A 12,479-nucleotide genomic window follows, 5' to 3' on the forward strand; every position below is an offset into this window, starting at 1 on the left:
CATGCCCGTCATAAATCCAAATTGATTATGAGAAATCTTTATAATACGTCTTATAGTGCGTTTGAGGCAGCTTGTGCTTATCCAGATAAACAGATTATCCTAAAATGCGACCCGTGGGGTTCGGCCTGCGGCCTGCGTTCAGTGTAAAAACCAAACCGTGTTTTTGGATAAGCTGCCGAAATGTGTTTTCCAAATGGTGAGACGGCGTTTTCACTTATAGGCTGCCCCAAACGGGCCCTTAGCCTATGTTCAGTTACCCTCTCGCATAAATTTTAAAGTATAACACATCGCTTTTAAAGTTTTTTTTGGAATTCATGTCAAGGTAGAGATTGCTAAATTTGCGCCTAGAATTTATCTATTATGCATTTTTTTCGAATTCATGTTAAGGTAGAGATTGCTAAATTTGTGGCTAGAATTTTGAGGGTCCGTTTGTCTCATAAGAAAATTATGAGCACCTGAATTGAAATTTTAGAAGGAAATTATGAGCACATGGATTGAAGCTTTACAAGGAAACTGTGAGCACACAGATTGAAGGTTTCTACCGTTTGATCATTCTTATAATATTCTTTATATTACAATCCATGTGTTCTTATTTTATTGGTTCAATTTAGTTATTTCCTTTAAATGGGTCTTGCTAAAGACTATAAACCCCATTTGTTTTATACAAGTTAACTCACCTTTCTCTTGTTTTGGTTTTATGTTAACCGAAACTCTCAACTTGTAATTTTATATTTGATATACTGAAGCTCCTTTTTTGCCCATGTTTTTCCTTATCATTGGGTTTCCACATAAAATCTGTGTATTCTTTCTTTTGCTTGTTTCATTGTTTCTTGCATTGATTCGAAACCAATTTATAACAAATCCTTTATCCATGTCCTCTTCATTTAAGGCTAGATCGCAAGGCATTAACTTGTAGACAAAAGAATCACAAATCTCATTTGACACTGTTGATGTTTCTCTCTTTCTGTTTTTCATCTGTACAAGCCCTCATCATTTGCCAATCTACATGACCTTTCATGGATTTCTTCTTTTAGCCAATTTCTCTCACGTAAAATTTAGCATAATCATAAACTATTTGAAATACTTAAATTTGCTTTGCCCATGTTATCAATCAATTTGTATTGACATGCGTCAAGATAGAATATGACATGTAAATGTCTATGATTTTGTATTGTATTATTCATTGTATTATAAAATAATATTAAGATTTTAATAATGAAATTAATATAAAAATTTTAAAAAAGTGATTATATAAAATATAGTTATTTTAATGGCAACATCAAGTGCTAAGGACATCCTGAATATGAAAAAATTCTATAAATTTTAAGCCTACGAATTATTTGCTTCATATATAAGAGATTGAGTATCTCTCATAAATTAGGAATCTTCCTCGGGGCACATGTTCTTATAATTTCTATTTCCTTAGGATATTGTTCTTTCACATATAAGCTAATAAAAATATAAATTCCTCTATTCAATATAAAATCGAAAATCAATAGCTAAAAGATAATCAATAATCTTTAATAATATTTTTACATCAAAACAATTATTCTTTATTCATGCCTCTAAATTTTGATTTCTTATCTGAATTCTTAGACTCCTGATTCTTCTCTTCTTGTTTTTGCATGTCCTTTTGTTTTCTCTTTTCGTTTTGGCTGATCCACCTTCTCCCTTCTCTTCTTCTTATTATTTTTTTTCTGTTTATTCCTTTCTCTTCTTCCATTTTCATCTTCTTTTCCTTCTCTTCCTGCCTTACTGGAGACCTGCCTTTTTCTATTTTCCGTGCCACCATGAAATCTATTTGTTTGACATAATGGGATAAAATTGGAATAAAACAAGGATGATAAGTGGACAAGTGCTTAGGATTCATAAGATTATGTAAATATTATAAATTATTATCTCTTATACCCATCAAATAGCATTCACTGTATGCACAGGCGTGTGAATTGATACAATTGCTTAATATGTGAAAAATAATTTTAAGAAAATCTTTAGCAAAATGATTTTAGTAAGCACTAATTATTTATTGCCAATATATTTATTTATTTATTTATTCTATATGTCAATATGATCAAAATGAATCGAAGACTTTTATAAAATTATTTTTGTGAATTATTTGGGACGTGTGCAAAGTGCTGTATAATTTTTAGTAGAAATTTTGGTGTAACCTTTTGAAATGTGGGGTATTACAAAAGGTAGCATTATAATATCCGAGGTTTAGAAAATCGGACCAGACATTGAACCGATAGAGGAGGAGGTTCAAGGTTCAACGGTTGAACCGGGGTTGAACTGGGGGTAGAACTGGGTGAGGACATAAATATAAAAAAAATATTAAATATAACTTAAAGGACATTAAAATTAGATGGAATTCAGTATGAAAGTTCAAGTGGTCAACAAGAGGGAAACATCCATAACCAAGAAAATATAAAAGCGTAAGAACGTTGATAGACTAATAGTCATGTATATTTTACAAAAGATAAAGAAGAAAATGAAGTTCAGTATGATTAAAACAAGACATATTCTTCGTGATATCAAAAGCTTTATACCATTTTTCATTATTTCTAATAAAAATATGACATAAGATAAAAATTACAATTTAACCGGTTGACCGGTTCCTCCGCTAATTCCAGCCGGTGGACCGGTTCGACTGCCGGTTCTAGTCGGCTCTTTCCGGTTCGATGTGGAGCCAGTTTTTGGCCCAATCAGAACCAAACCACCAACCGATTCACTATCAAACAGGTTGAAATGGCCGGTTCGGTTCGGTTTAAAAAAAATGATTGTCTCCATCTCGAAGGACCTTTAAGAATGTTATTTATTTATTTTATGAAAATGGCCTCACACAATGTTATTTGTTGGTTAGGAATTGCTACATTAGGCATACTCTTATCAAATGACTGCTGGGCTAATTTTATAATTTTATGTGCAGCTAAAAGAGGCATGATGATAAGGGATCCGAATAAAGATCCTCTTGGAAGATAGGAAGCTAATCAATGGTTATGAAAACCAAGAGATAAAGAAAAAAATAGGATAAAAGACATACCTAGATGCAGTATTATCTATTATTATTTGTATTAAGGTTCACTATTATTTATATACTGAATTTTGTTTGTTAAAGATTTTGATCCCATTTTATACAGGTAGTGGAATATCCACAACGAAATATTTTAATTAATGAATCATTTGATTCTTAATCTTATTCTGCATTGTGTAAGAGCATTAGTAATTGATGCTACTAAAATGATTGGACTCAACCAATAGTTCGTATCAACCATCAATCATTTCCTTCTTGGCATTTTGCACACTGTTATGAAACAGGAGTTTTGGCTTCACTGAAGAAATTAACTAGAATCTTTCTTTAAAATTTCTTGAAGATTATAATTTTGTAATCTTCTCAATATTTTTATTAAAAATCTCATTGAAAATTTTGTATGCAATGTTGCAGTGATGAATACTATTTTCTTGGTTTGAATCCTTCTTTTGCTATTGATTATGATGATTTTTTTTTTTTAAATTTTTGGTGTAGCAGAACACTGATCTTAAACTGGAAGACAATACTTTTTTGTTTTGGGATATATTGCTTGTTTCTAATGCTGATACTGCAAAGTATGGCTGGCGATATTCAAGATTACTCAAACCATATTCTGTGGGAGAGGGTACTTTAACAGCTTCTCTGTTTTATCGTAATGAAAACGAAGAAGAGGCTCAGGTAATTAAATGGTCCAGTTTACTTCTATTTTCTGTTTGTCAGTTCTCCTGCACTTGCTTCACCACATAAAAATATGTTCTATGCTAATGTTCTTCAGTTTTTCAAGCTCATTTGACAACCTACTCTTTTCTGATTACGGGCACTAGCTACTTTTTTGACAACCTACTTCATTTTTATATTCAACATATTTATTCATTTCATAATTATGTCGCTACTATTTTAGGTTCTCAAGGTTGTGCAAGAAGTCAATGTCTGCAGAAAAGTGAAATTTAGTATCAGAGAGCAAGTTGAGTCCTTAGATTCTATCCGCATACCCTGGGCCCCTGGTATTTACCAGGAAGTGCAATTGATGGCAACTGGAGGTAATTACATTCATATCTTCAACCATATTTTCAATTTAAGAATCCATTTCTTAATGGCGCTGAACTGGTGGTGGTAATTGCAGGTTGTGGCAAACTGTTTTGGTCATCTGCTGATGAGGCAATTGTATCAGTGTCTGCTTCTGGTTTTGTGCGGGCCAAAAGGCCTGGTACAACAACAATTAAAGTCTTCTCGTTATTTGATTCAATAAATTATGATGAGGTATTGATGTACAGCAGTATTTACATTCTTATTGCTTTCTGTTTTGAAAAAGCATTTGCTCATGAATATGTTTAATTTTGGAAATAAATATGACTCATGCTTGGCCTCTGCACAACTCATGTGCCTGTTTCAGTAGATATGTGATTATTTTCTATCATCCAATCCTATATACCATGATAGTATTAATAATTATGCTAGTGAACAAGTAGTAAACACAGCTTGCTAAAGTTGCTTGTAAATTGTTGTTTGTAATGTAGTGAATTTTTAGATTTAAATGGAATTTTAAAAGAATCATAGTTTGAAGGAATTTAAAAGGTCAATACAATGAATCCTTAAGCAGTGGATGTTGAATATTCTAGGTATTTAGCCTGTTGAATCCTCAAAATAGTTTAAGTGATTCTTTGAATGCATAGATGAAAAACTTGGGAGTTAAAATATGGTATTTAAAATTTTTTCACTTAGCTTAACATCATTTGGCTTTTTCATGTGATCCTGTCATTTTGTTCTCTGCTTGCTCCGATTGCGCTATGCATCAAGGGTTTTATGCAAGAGATAAAAGATGCTTCAGGCGAAACGGGAAAAAAGAGTTGAGGTTTGTAAGCAGGAGGTAGTGTTCACGATTTAATATACTTTTATTTAACTTGTTTTTAATAAATTTCATTGATTGTTGATTAATAGTTAATTAATTTATTGTAAGTGCATTATAAGATGTTGATGAGACGTGCTTTGCTCTATGGCGCAGAATGTTGGCCTTTAAAAGAGAAACATAAAATAGAGTTAAGTATTGCCGGATGAGAATGCTTAGGTAGATGAGTGGCTTGACGTTTAGAGACAAAATGCGAAATGAATATATTCGTGATAGGGTTGGTGTGGCTCCAATGGCGGATAAGATTTGAGAGAGTCGTCTTAGATGGTTTGGTCACATTAAAGGTCGATCATCTGATGATCCGATTGGGAGATTAGACGTTTTAGATTCAACTTATGTTAAGAAAGATTGATGTTGACCTAAAAGAACTTGGGCATATTGTATAAAAAATGGTCTTAATCTATTAGAGCTAAATGAAAATATGACATAATATGACGCAATGGATAAAAAGTATTCATGCTGCCGACCCCACTTAGTGGGATAAAGGCTTGTTGTTGTTTTTGTTTTGCTAAGTGAAGTAGAATATAAATTTGTGTAATTATTTTATAATTAACTAATTCAATAAATTTTTATTAATTTGTAGTTAATTTAATAAATAATTAATCAATATTAATTAGTGAATATATAAATATATATAAATGTTGTAAATATAGGTGATACCGGAGTTAACCCAAACCATAATAAAAATGCAAATTTTATTGTTAATATTCAATATTTACTACCAAGACTGTGGCAATCAAGAAATAAACTCCAACGAACACAATCGACAATAGGAAATAACAACGAAAGACAATATGCATAGACCTCAAATAGGATTAGGTGTGGTAGGAAGGGGGTTGGGGAAGAGGTTAGGGCGAGGAGAAATAGGAAGGGGAGGGTTGGTGACAGATTACGACAAGGAGAAATGGTAAGAGGAGGGTTTGCGGCAGCTTAATGACAAGGTGAATTTGGAGGGCAAGAGCTAGCTGCTTGTTACTGACAAGGATATATAAGAAGGGGAGGCTGGCTACAGGTTTTTGTAAGGAGGAATATGAAGGGAAGGGTTGCGGTTGCTGGGTTGAGGAGGTTGTCATGGGGGCTCTGAAAGGCTGACTGAACAACAAATGAGAGGTTTTTGGTGGTCGGACAGGCAGGAGGAGAGGCGGGGTAGGTGGCAAGAAGGTGGATGACAAAATCGAAGGGAGTTATAGTAGTTAGCAGGTAGAGGAAGGGGAAAGGTGGACTGCAGAGGGGAGTTAGGAAAGATAAGTATCCCAGCGGGATCGAGTTGCATGCCGGAGCATCTCTCTAATCGTTGGAGAAGATCACTAATTTAGTCGAGTTATAACCGAAGAACATTCTCTCCTTCAGATACAACCTTATAAGGAAAACAACCATCAATGACAACCTGGATAAAAATTTGAAATCAGGAAGATCGAAAACTAACCTTAATCAAGCAAAACAACTATGTAATAACTAGGAGATAAATTAGGAAGGGGACCCCTTTTGGGCAACATCCTGAAAAAGAAAGGGAGGGAGTGGCAAACTAACAAAAGGAAGGGGGTGAAGGTAGGGAGCTGGAATAGGATATTTCTTTCCTCGTTTAGCTGGCCATCCAACAAATTGATTCAGTCGGCCTCCAAAGCCCCCCACCTCCATAATTCCGCATAAGTCTCCTGGGGTTGGGGAGTTTTGACTTAATTTGTCGAAGTTTTTGGTTCTTTGTTTACAATCCTAACAGCACCCGAATTCCACCGACGACTACACCATCCTCTAAGGGACCCGACAATCTTTCCCATCTTATGAGCAAATATCCACGTCAGTTCATTCTTCTGGGAGTCTACTACTGAACTGAGTATGCATGTCCGACCTCTACTGTTGAATACTCCCAAAGTAATCTACAGTCGGCTTAACCAGGTCTGAAGTGGGGGTAACCTGAACCTCTCCTTGGTGGTGGTGTTGGTAAGGTATCAACTGTGATATCCTGAAATGCCCTCTTTCATGCCTGTCCCATGTCTAGAGCCGGTGTATCTGTTCTATCATTCACTATCGTCACCAAAACTAGTCCCACCGATGTTGCTCTGCTGGCAAGAGCCTTGTGATCTTGTGCTCCATCAAAGGGAGAAGGATTATGCACTTCCCATTATTGATGAAAGAATATGTGTTTCCAAATTCTTCATATCGAGTCATCCTGTCAAATTGACCCAAACTCCCTAATAAAAGGTGACAGAAATCCGTGAGGACCACGTCGCACCACACTTGATTCTGCTGTTGACTCCCAATCTAAAACTCGACTAAGCACCTTGTTTTCCTTCTAAAGCCATGTTAGAGAATATGACTGGGAGTGTCTTTGAGTCACGAGACCCAACTTATTCATCATTAATGACAAAAAAAGCTGCGATGAAACAAGTTGGTCATATTACGCAAGTATGCATGTCAAGTAATAATGCAGATTCAGAGTACTTCGTATCGATCCCACTAGGAAAGAGCCAAAAAATATTCCAAAAGTGTGAATCTCTAGTTTGCTAAACTTCTAAAACTAGTTCAGCGTGATTATGAGAAAGAAATTTAATTCCTACAATTATACTTAAAAACAAAAAAAAAAAAGCACGAGTTGGAAAACTGAGAAAACAATGGTGATTTCTTATGATTTATCAAGAGAGGTAGGGCTCACGCCTTTATGATTCAGGTATCGTGGTAGTTTGTAGTTTTTTTAGATTTCCCCTACATGATAGTTGTCAATAGGGATAAAATTTTCTTCTTATGCCTATGCCTAGGTCAGAAGAAGAATGAAAAATCCATCAAGTTAACTTTCGCTTAACCCCTTGACGTTTCTCAGGATTATTCAGATCCCCTTTCTTACTCGCAAAATCTTAATAAATATGCCTATTCTTACCAGAATTTTGTGGTTAACTTTTTCGTTCCTCTACGTGGCGTGCAGAAGTCGAACGAAAGATTTTAGCATTTTAATTGGCTAGATCGGGAGTAAATGAAATCCAAAGGTTAACACAATAACTTTTGCATGAAATTTTAGAAAAATGTCATTGAAAATCAATATGAGAACCATGAAACCACAATTCCTATATCATAGAGACGAAAAAGTAATTAGCTACTCATGATTGAAAGAGCAATGGAAATCAAATTCATGGAAATGTTTGTTGCAAGCAAAACATGAAGGTAAAAACTTACAAAATAATTTGTCCTCTCTACAAAAGCAGACGCTCTCTCTTTCTCATACGATAATCTCTCCAAATCAGTAAAGAAAAACAAAAGAAAAGGGAAGAATGAACAATCCTTAGGACCTTAACCTTAAGCAAGGAAGCAACCCCTAATGGAGGGGATCTCTCCCCCCTCTCTCTCAATCTCTCAACCTTTGTCTGCAGCTCTCCTTGATCCTCCAAGATTCTTTCCAAGTTTCCCTATGTAAGTTCTTATAGCCATAGTCTCAGATTTAGCAAGAAATTTCTTCCATAAAATATTTCTCGCATTGTCAGCGTGGTCATGCCCAAACTTGGCGTGGTCACGCCAGTTCTGTGGATCAGGCGGCTTGATCATGCCAGCCATATAATAGGGCGATGTGGTCACGCCCGATCCAACATAGTCACGCCACTGCATTTGATACAGTGGCATGGTCACGCCAACTCTAGGCGTGGTAAAGCTAGTTTTGGCAGCCTGAACCTTGATTTTTCTCATTCTGAAATACGAGCTCGTGCTGTAATCTGCACATCTTCAACAAAAAACTTTCACAAGCATAAATTCATGATATTTAAGGCAAAATAATGGGTAAAAATCATGGTTCAATGCAGTAAAAATGCATAAAATTGACTCATGTCAACCATCTGTGTAGATGTCGCATTCTTGCTGCCCCCTCTATCGATGATGAGATTCCATATCTTTCCATTTACCGTGCAACGGGTGTTGAATATATTGTGGTGAAGCCACTGCGGATTCCTCGTATCCTTGGTCTCTGTAGGACCCGTCAAACCATGAGTGCCTCTCCTTCATCCTGTGGCAGATGATTCACCTCACCCTGTTCCTCAGCTGTCTGCTCGTCACTAACATTTTCTACAGCGCCCTGTTTAGTGAAAGACACAACTCCTCTTGTTGGGCAGCTGAAGAAGATGTGCCTATATCCGTGACATTTGAAGCATTGCTTGAAGGGGACTCTAATAGGCGTGCTACTCTTCTCAAGCTTCTTCTTACCAGACGTGGCTTGATCCTTATCTGAACCAATTTTCTGAACTCCCTGAGGTATGCTTCTGCTGGTGTCGCCAACTGGTGGTGGCTGCTTGATTAGTGGTGGTTGCCTGCTTTGTTTTTCCTGCCTTTCCACCTTTAGTACTAAAGTCTGGATGTCCCCATGTGACCAATAAGACTACAAATGTACTATATTGCTCATAGAGGGCTTTAGGCTCCCAGAGTATTGAGCTACAGTGTGCTCCTCTTGCTCGTTTAGCGCGCATTTCATCTGTAGGTACTTGAACTGAGGCGTGAGCTCCTCCACTTAATGGTCTCGCTATTGCATGTGGTGGAGTCTTAAAAAAACATGTCCTTGCGGTAATGAGGTGAAATTTATTTCTTCTGTCTTGTTTTCATCTTTTCCATTTGATAATCTTATCACTGCTTTCTCTTTTCCTTTGTCACCGTAAATTCTCTCACCACAAATAGACACTTTTTTCAACTTGATAGTAGCAAATTTTATCCTCTTATCCTCTGACACATTTATATTTGAAGATTCGTTCAATAGTTTGTTGTTAATCAATAAATTCATCTGGATCCATACCTCCTTCAAACTTTAGTAGATCCACCTTGATTCTGTAGTCCCCATGTCCTCCAACTGTTATCTCCTCTCTAGGCCTCACATGATATTGGATTTTGAAACGCCGTGATCATTCATATTCATCAATGTAATGCTGCCTATGGAAGGTTGAAATTTTTTTCCACCTGAAAAAAAAAACCAGGGTGTCATTCCTCATTGTTCGCAATCTCTTTTGAATATGACAAATATCTTACGATATCTCTTCGCAGGTAGGCTCGAGCATGTACCTCCTCGATGACATGGTTAGGGCTTAGAGTTGGGAGGTGAAAGAGGGTAAAAATTTTTTTTTTAGTGTTGTTGATTTACAAGAACAGCAAGAGAAAATTAGAATTAGGTCAATGCTTGGCTATGATTTGAAAATATGAATGAAAATTTTTGATGGAGGGGTAAGACGGATGCTAGGAAACTCTAGGATTGAATTAGGGTTAGACTAGCTCTGATACAAAATAATATGTCAGTGTTAACCTAAACACAATAAAAATGCAAATTTTATCGCTGAAATTCAAAATTGTTATGACCAAAGCTCTTGCAAACAAGAAATAAATAACAACAATGACACTATGCATAGACCCCACCTAGGACTAGGTTTGGTAGGAAGTGGGGTGGGGATGAGGTTATGTCGAGGAGAAATGTGAAGGGGAGTGTTGGTGTCAGGTTACGACAAGGAGAAATTGGAAAGAAGAAGGTTGTGGGTAGGCCACGACAAAGGTTAAATAGGAGGGGAAGGACTGGCTGCAAGCTATGACAAGGAGAAATTGGAAGGGGAGATTGGCTCTATGTTATTGCAAGGAGGAATAGGAAGTGGAGGGCTCCGTTTGCTGGTTGAAGGAGGAGGTTGTTGTGGGGGTTCTGAAAGGCTGTGTGGACAACAAATGAGAGGTTTCCTATGGTGGGATTGGTAGGAGGAGAGGCGCGGCAGCTGACAGCAAGGTGGACGAAAAGATGGAAGGGAGTTACGACAGTTAGCTTGTAGATGAAGGGCGAAGGTGGGCTGCGGAGGGGAGTTGGGGTAGATAAGTATCCCGACGGGATCTAGTTATAGCTGGAGCACTCCTCGAACCGTTGGAGAAGATCACCAACTCTGACAAGTTTTAGCCGGATCCCCTCCTCGCTTTCGGATACAACCGTAGATGGTCATTTGGGATGAAAGGGGCATTGGTCTTCTTCTCTCCACCGAACAACACTATTTGCATTGGAGTAGTTTTGATGCTGAGCTCCAAGCTATAAAATCCCACCAAGATATTTGTCAACCATGGATGTTAAAGTGCAAATGGATCATCATCGAGGGAGATAATATCCATATTATGCATTTCTTGTAAGCCAACATGAAGCGGGACATTTGGCATCAACAACCACATATTGCATCGGATTTTGCTTTTTTTTTTTAACTTTAGGCGGTTTTTGTTTTTCTATACTTTACATGAATGTAATAGGGCTGCACATTTTTGTTTGATGCGTGTCCTTAGCAGTTCTTTTGTTTTGATGCATGTTAATAATGATAAGGAATTCTCTACCATACTTGTAGATGATATGTTTCTTTTTTGTATATTATAGATGTATACATGTATAGTTTTTTTACTTTTTTGATATATTAATGCAAATGCATATTCTCAGGGAAAACAACCGCTGACGGTAGGATGGATAGAAATTTGAAATTCGGAAAACCAAAAACTAACCTAAACAAGCAAAACAACAACTTTATAATACCTAGGAAATAAATTAGGAAGAGGACCTCCCTTTGGGCGGCAATCTGAAAAGCCAAGGGTTGAGGGCGAAAAACAGACGAAAGGCACTGTATCTCACTCTCCTATGAAGGCCGACCAATATAGCAGGGGGCTGGGCCAGGATCTATTCTAGCCGGTTTGATCGACCATCTAGCAAGCAGGTTCAACCGGCCTCCAATGCCCTGCATCAATAAGTAAAATGAGAATGACTTAAGTTAATTTATTTAAATAGGGTTAATTATTAATATCTTTTAATAAAATAAGTATATAATTAATAATTAATTTTAAAAAATTATTGATATAATAATATTACTGTTAATTTTACATTTAAATGTTAATTTTACATTTAAATAAGTTATAGCTAATCAAATATTATTTAAATTGCAGCTCATATATGATATGTGCTATCTTCGAGCTTAATATAGAGTATTTAACAAGTTGCTTGTTAAACAATAAACGAATTTGTTTGTGAATATTGTTTGTGAATATAAATAAACAAGTTAGATTGTGTTCATGTTTAGTTTATTTAGCCTTCAAGCTTTAAAAAACGTTTAATCTTATTTTTTTACTAATTTAAACCTACATGATCGATTTTTAATTGAGTTGAGTTCGAGTTCATCTTGTGTTTTGGTTCATTTACAACTTGACTTATGTGCCACAACTTTAGGCATAATGCGTATGTTTTTCCAAATAAGAGGGTGATTTTCTTCATTGAGCAGAGAGTAATTGAAAAAGTGAACATTTGCGTTAGAGACATCGAAGAATGCAAGGACGCAAAAAAGGAGTACCAGCTTCCATCTGATGAGAAAGTGATGTTATTAATTCAAACTGAACAAATAAAGAAACTCCAGTAGGATTAACATTAATTATCCTAAGGGGTAGTGAGTCCGAGGAGCTGATATAAAAAAGGAGCAGTGCCTGTTGTAGGAGTTAGATAACTTGATTGACAGTATGCCTACTGAGTGGGTACCACCAAGACAGATTCAACACTTTATAGGCCTCATCCCAAAAATTTTTCTGCTA

At 36.3% G+C, this 12,479-nt stretch overlaps 1 protein-coding gene across 1 annotated transcript in view; it reads left to right on the forward strand.

The window, feature by feature from the left end:
• The window catches only part of LOC110031831 (nuclear pore complex protein GP210), a 172,228-nt gene that overhangs the window by 50,071 nt on the left and 109,678 nt on the right, over window positions 1-12,479 (forward strand). The window contains 3 exon segments of the mRNA XM_020735245.1: window positions 3,524-3,706; window positions 3,930-4,068; window positions 4,152-4,288. Of these exon segments, the coding sequence (XP_020590904.1) occupies window positions 3,524-3,706; window positions 3,930-4,068; window positions 4,152-4,288 (459 nt within the window).

This window comes from Phalaenopsis equestris, unplaced genomic scaffold (genome assembly GCF_001263595.1).
Source record: "Phalaenopsis equestris unplaced genomic scaffold, ASM126359v1 Scaffold000848, whole genome shotgun sequence".
Taxonomy (NCBI): Eukaryota; Viridiplantae; Streptophyta; class Magnoliopsida; order Asparagales; family Orchidaceae; genus Phalaenopsis; species Phalaenopsis equestris.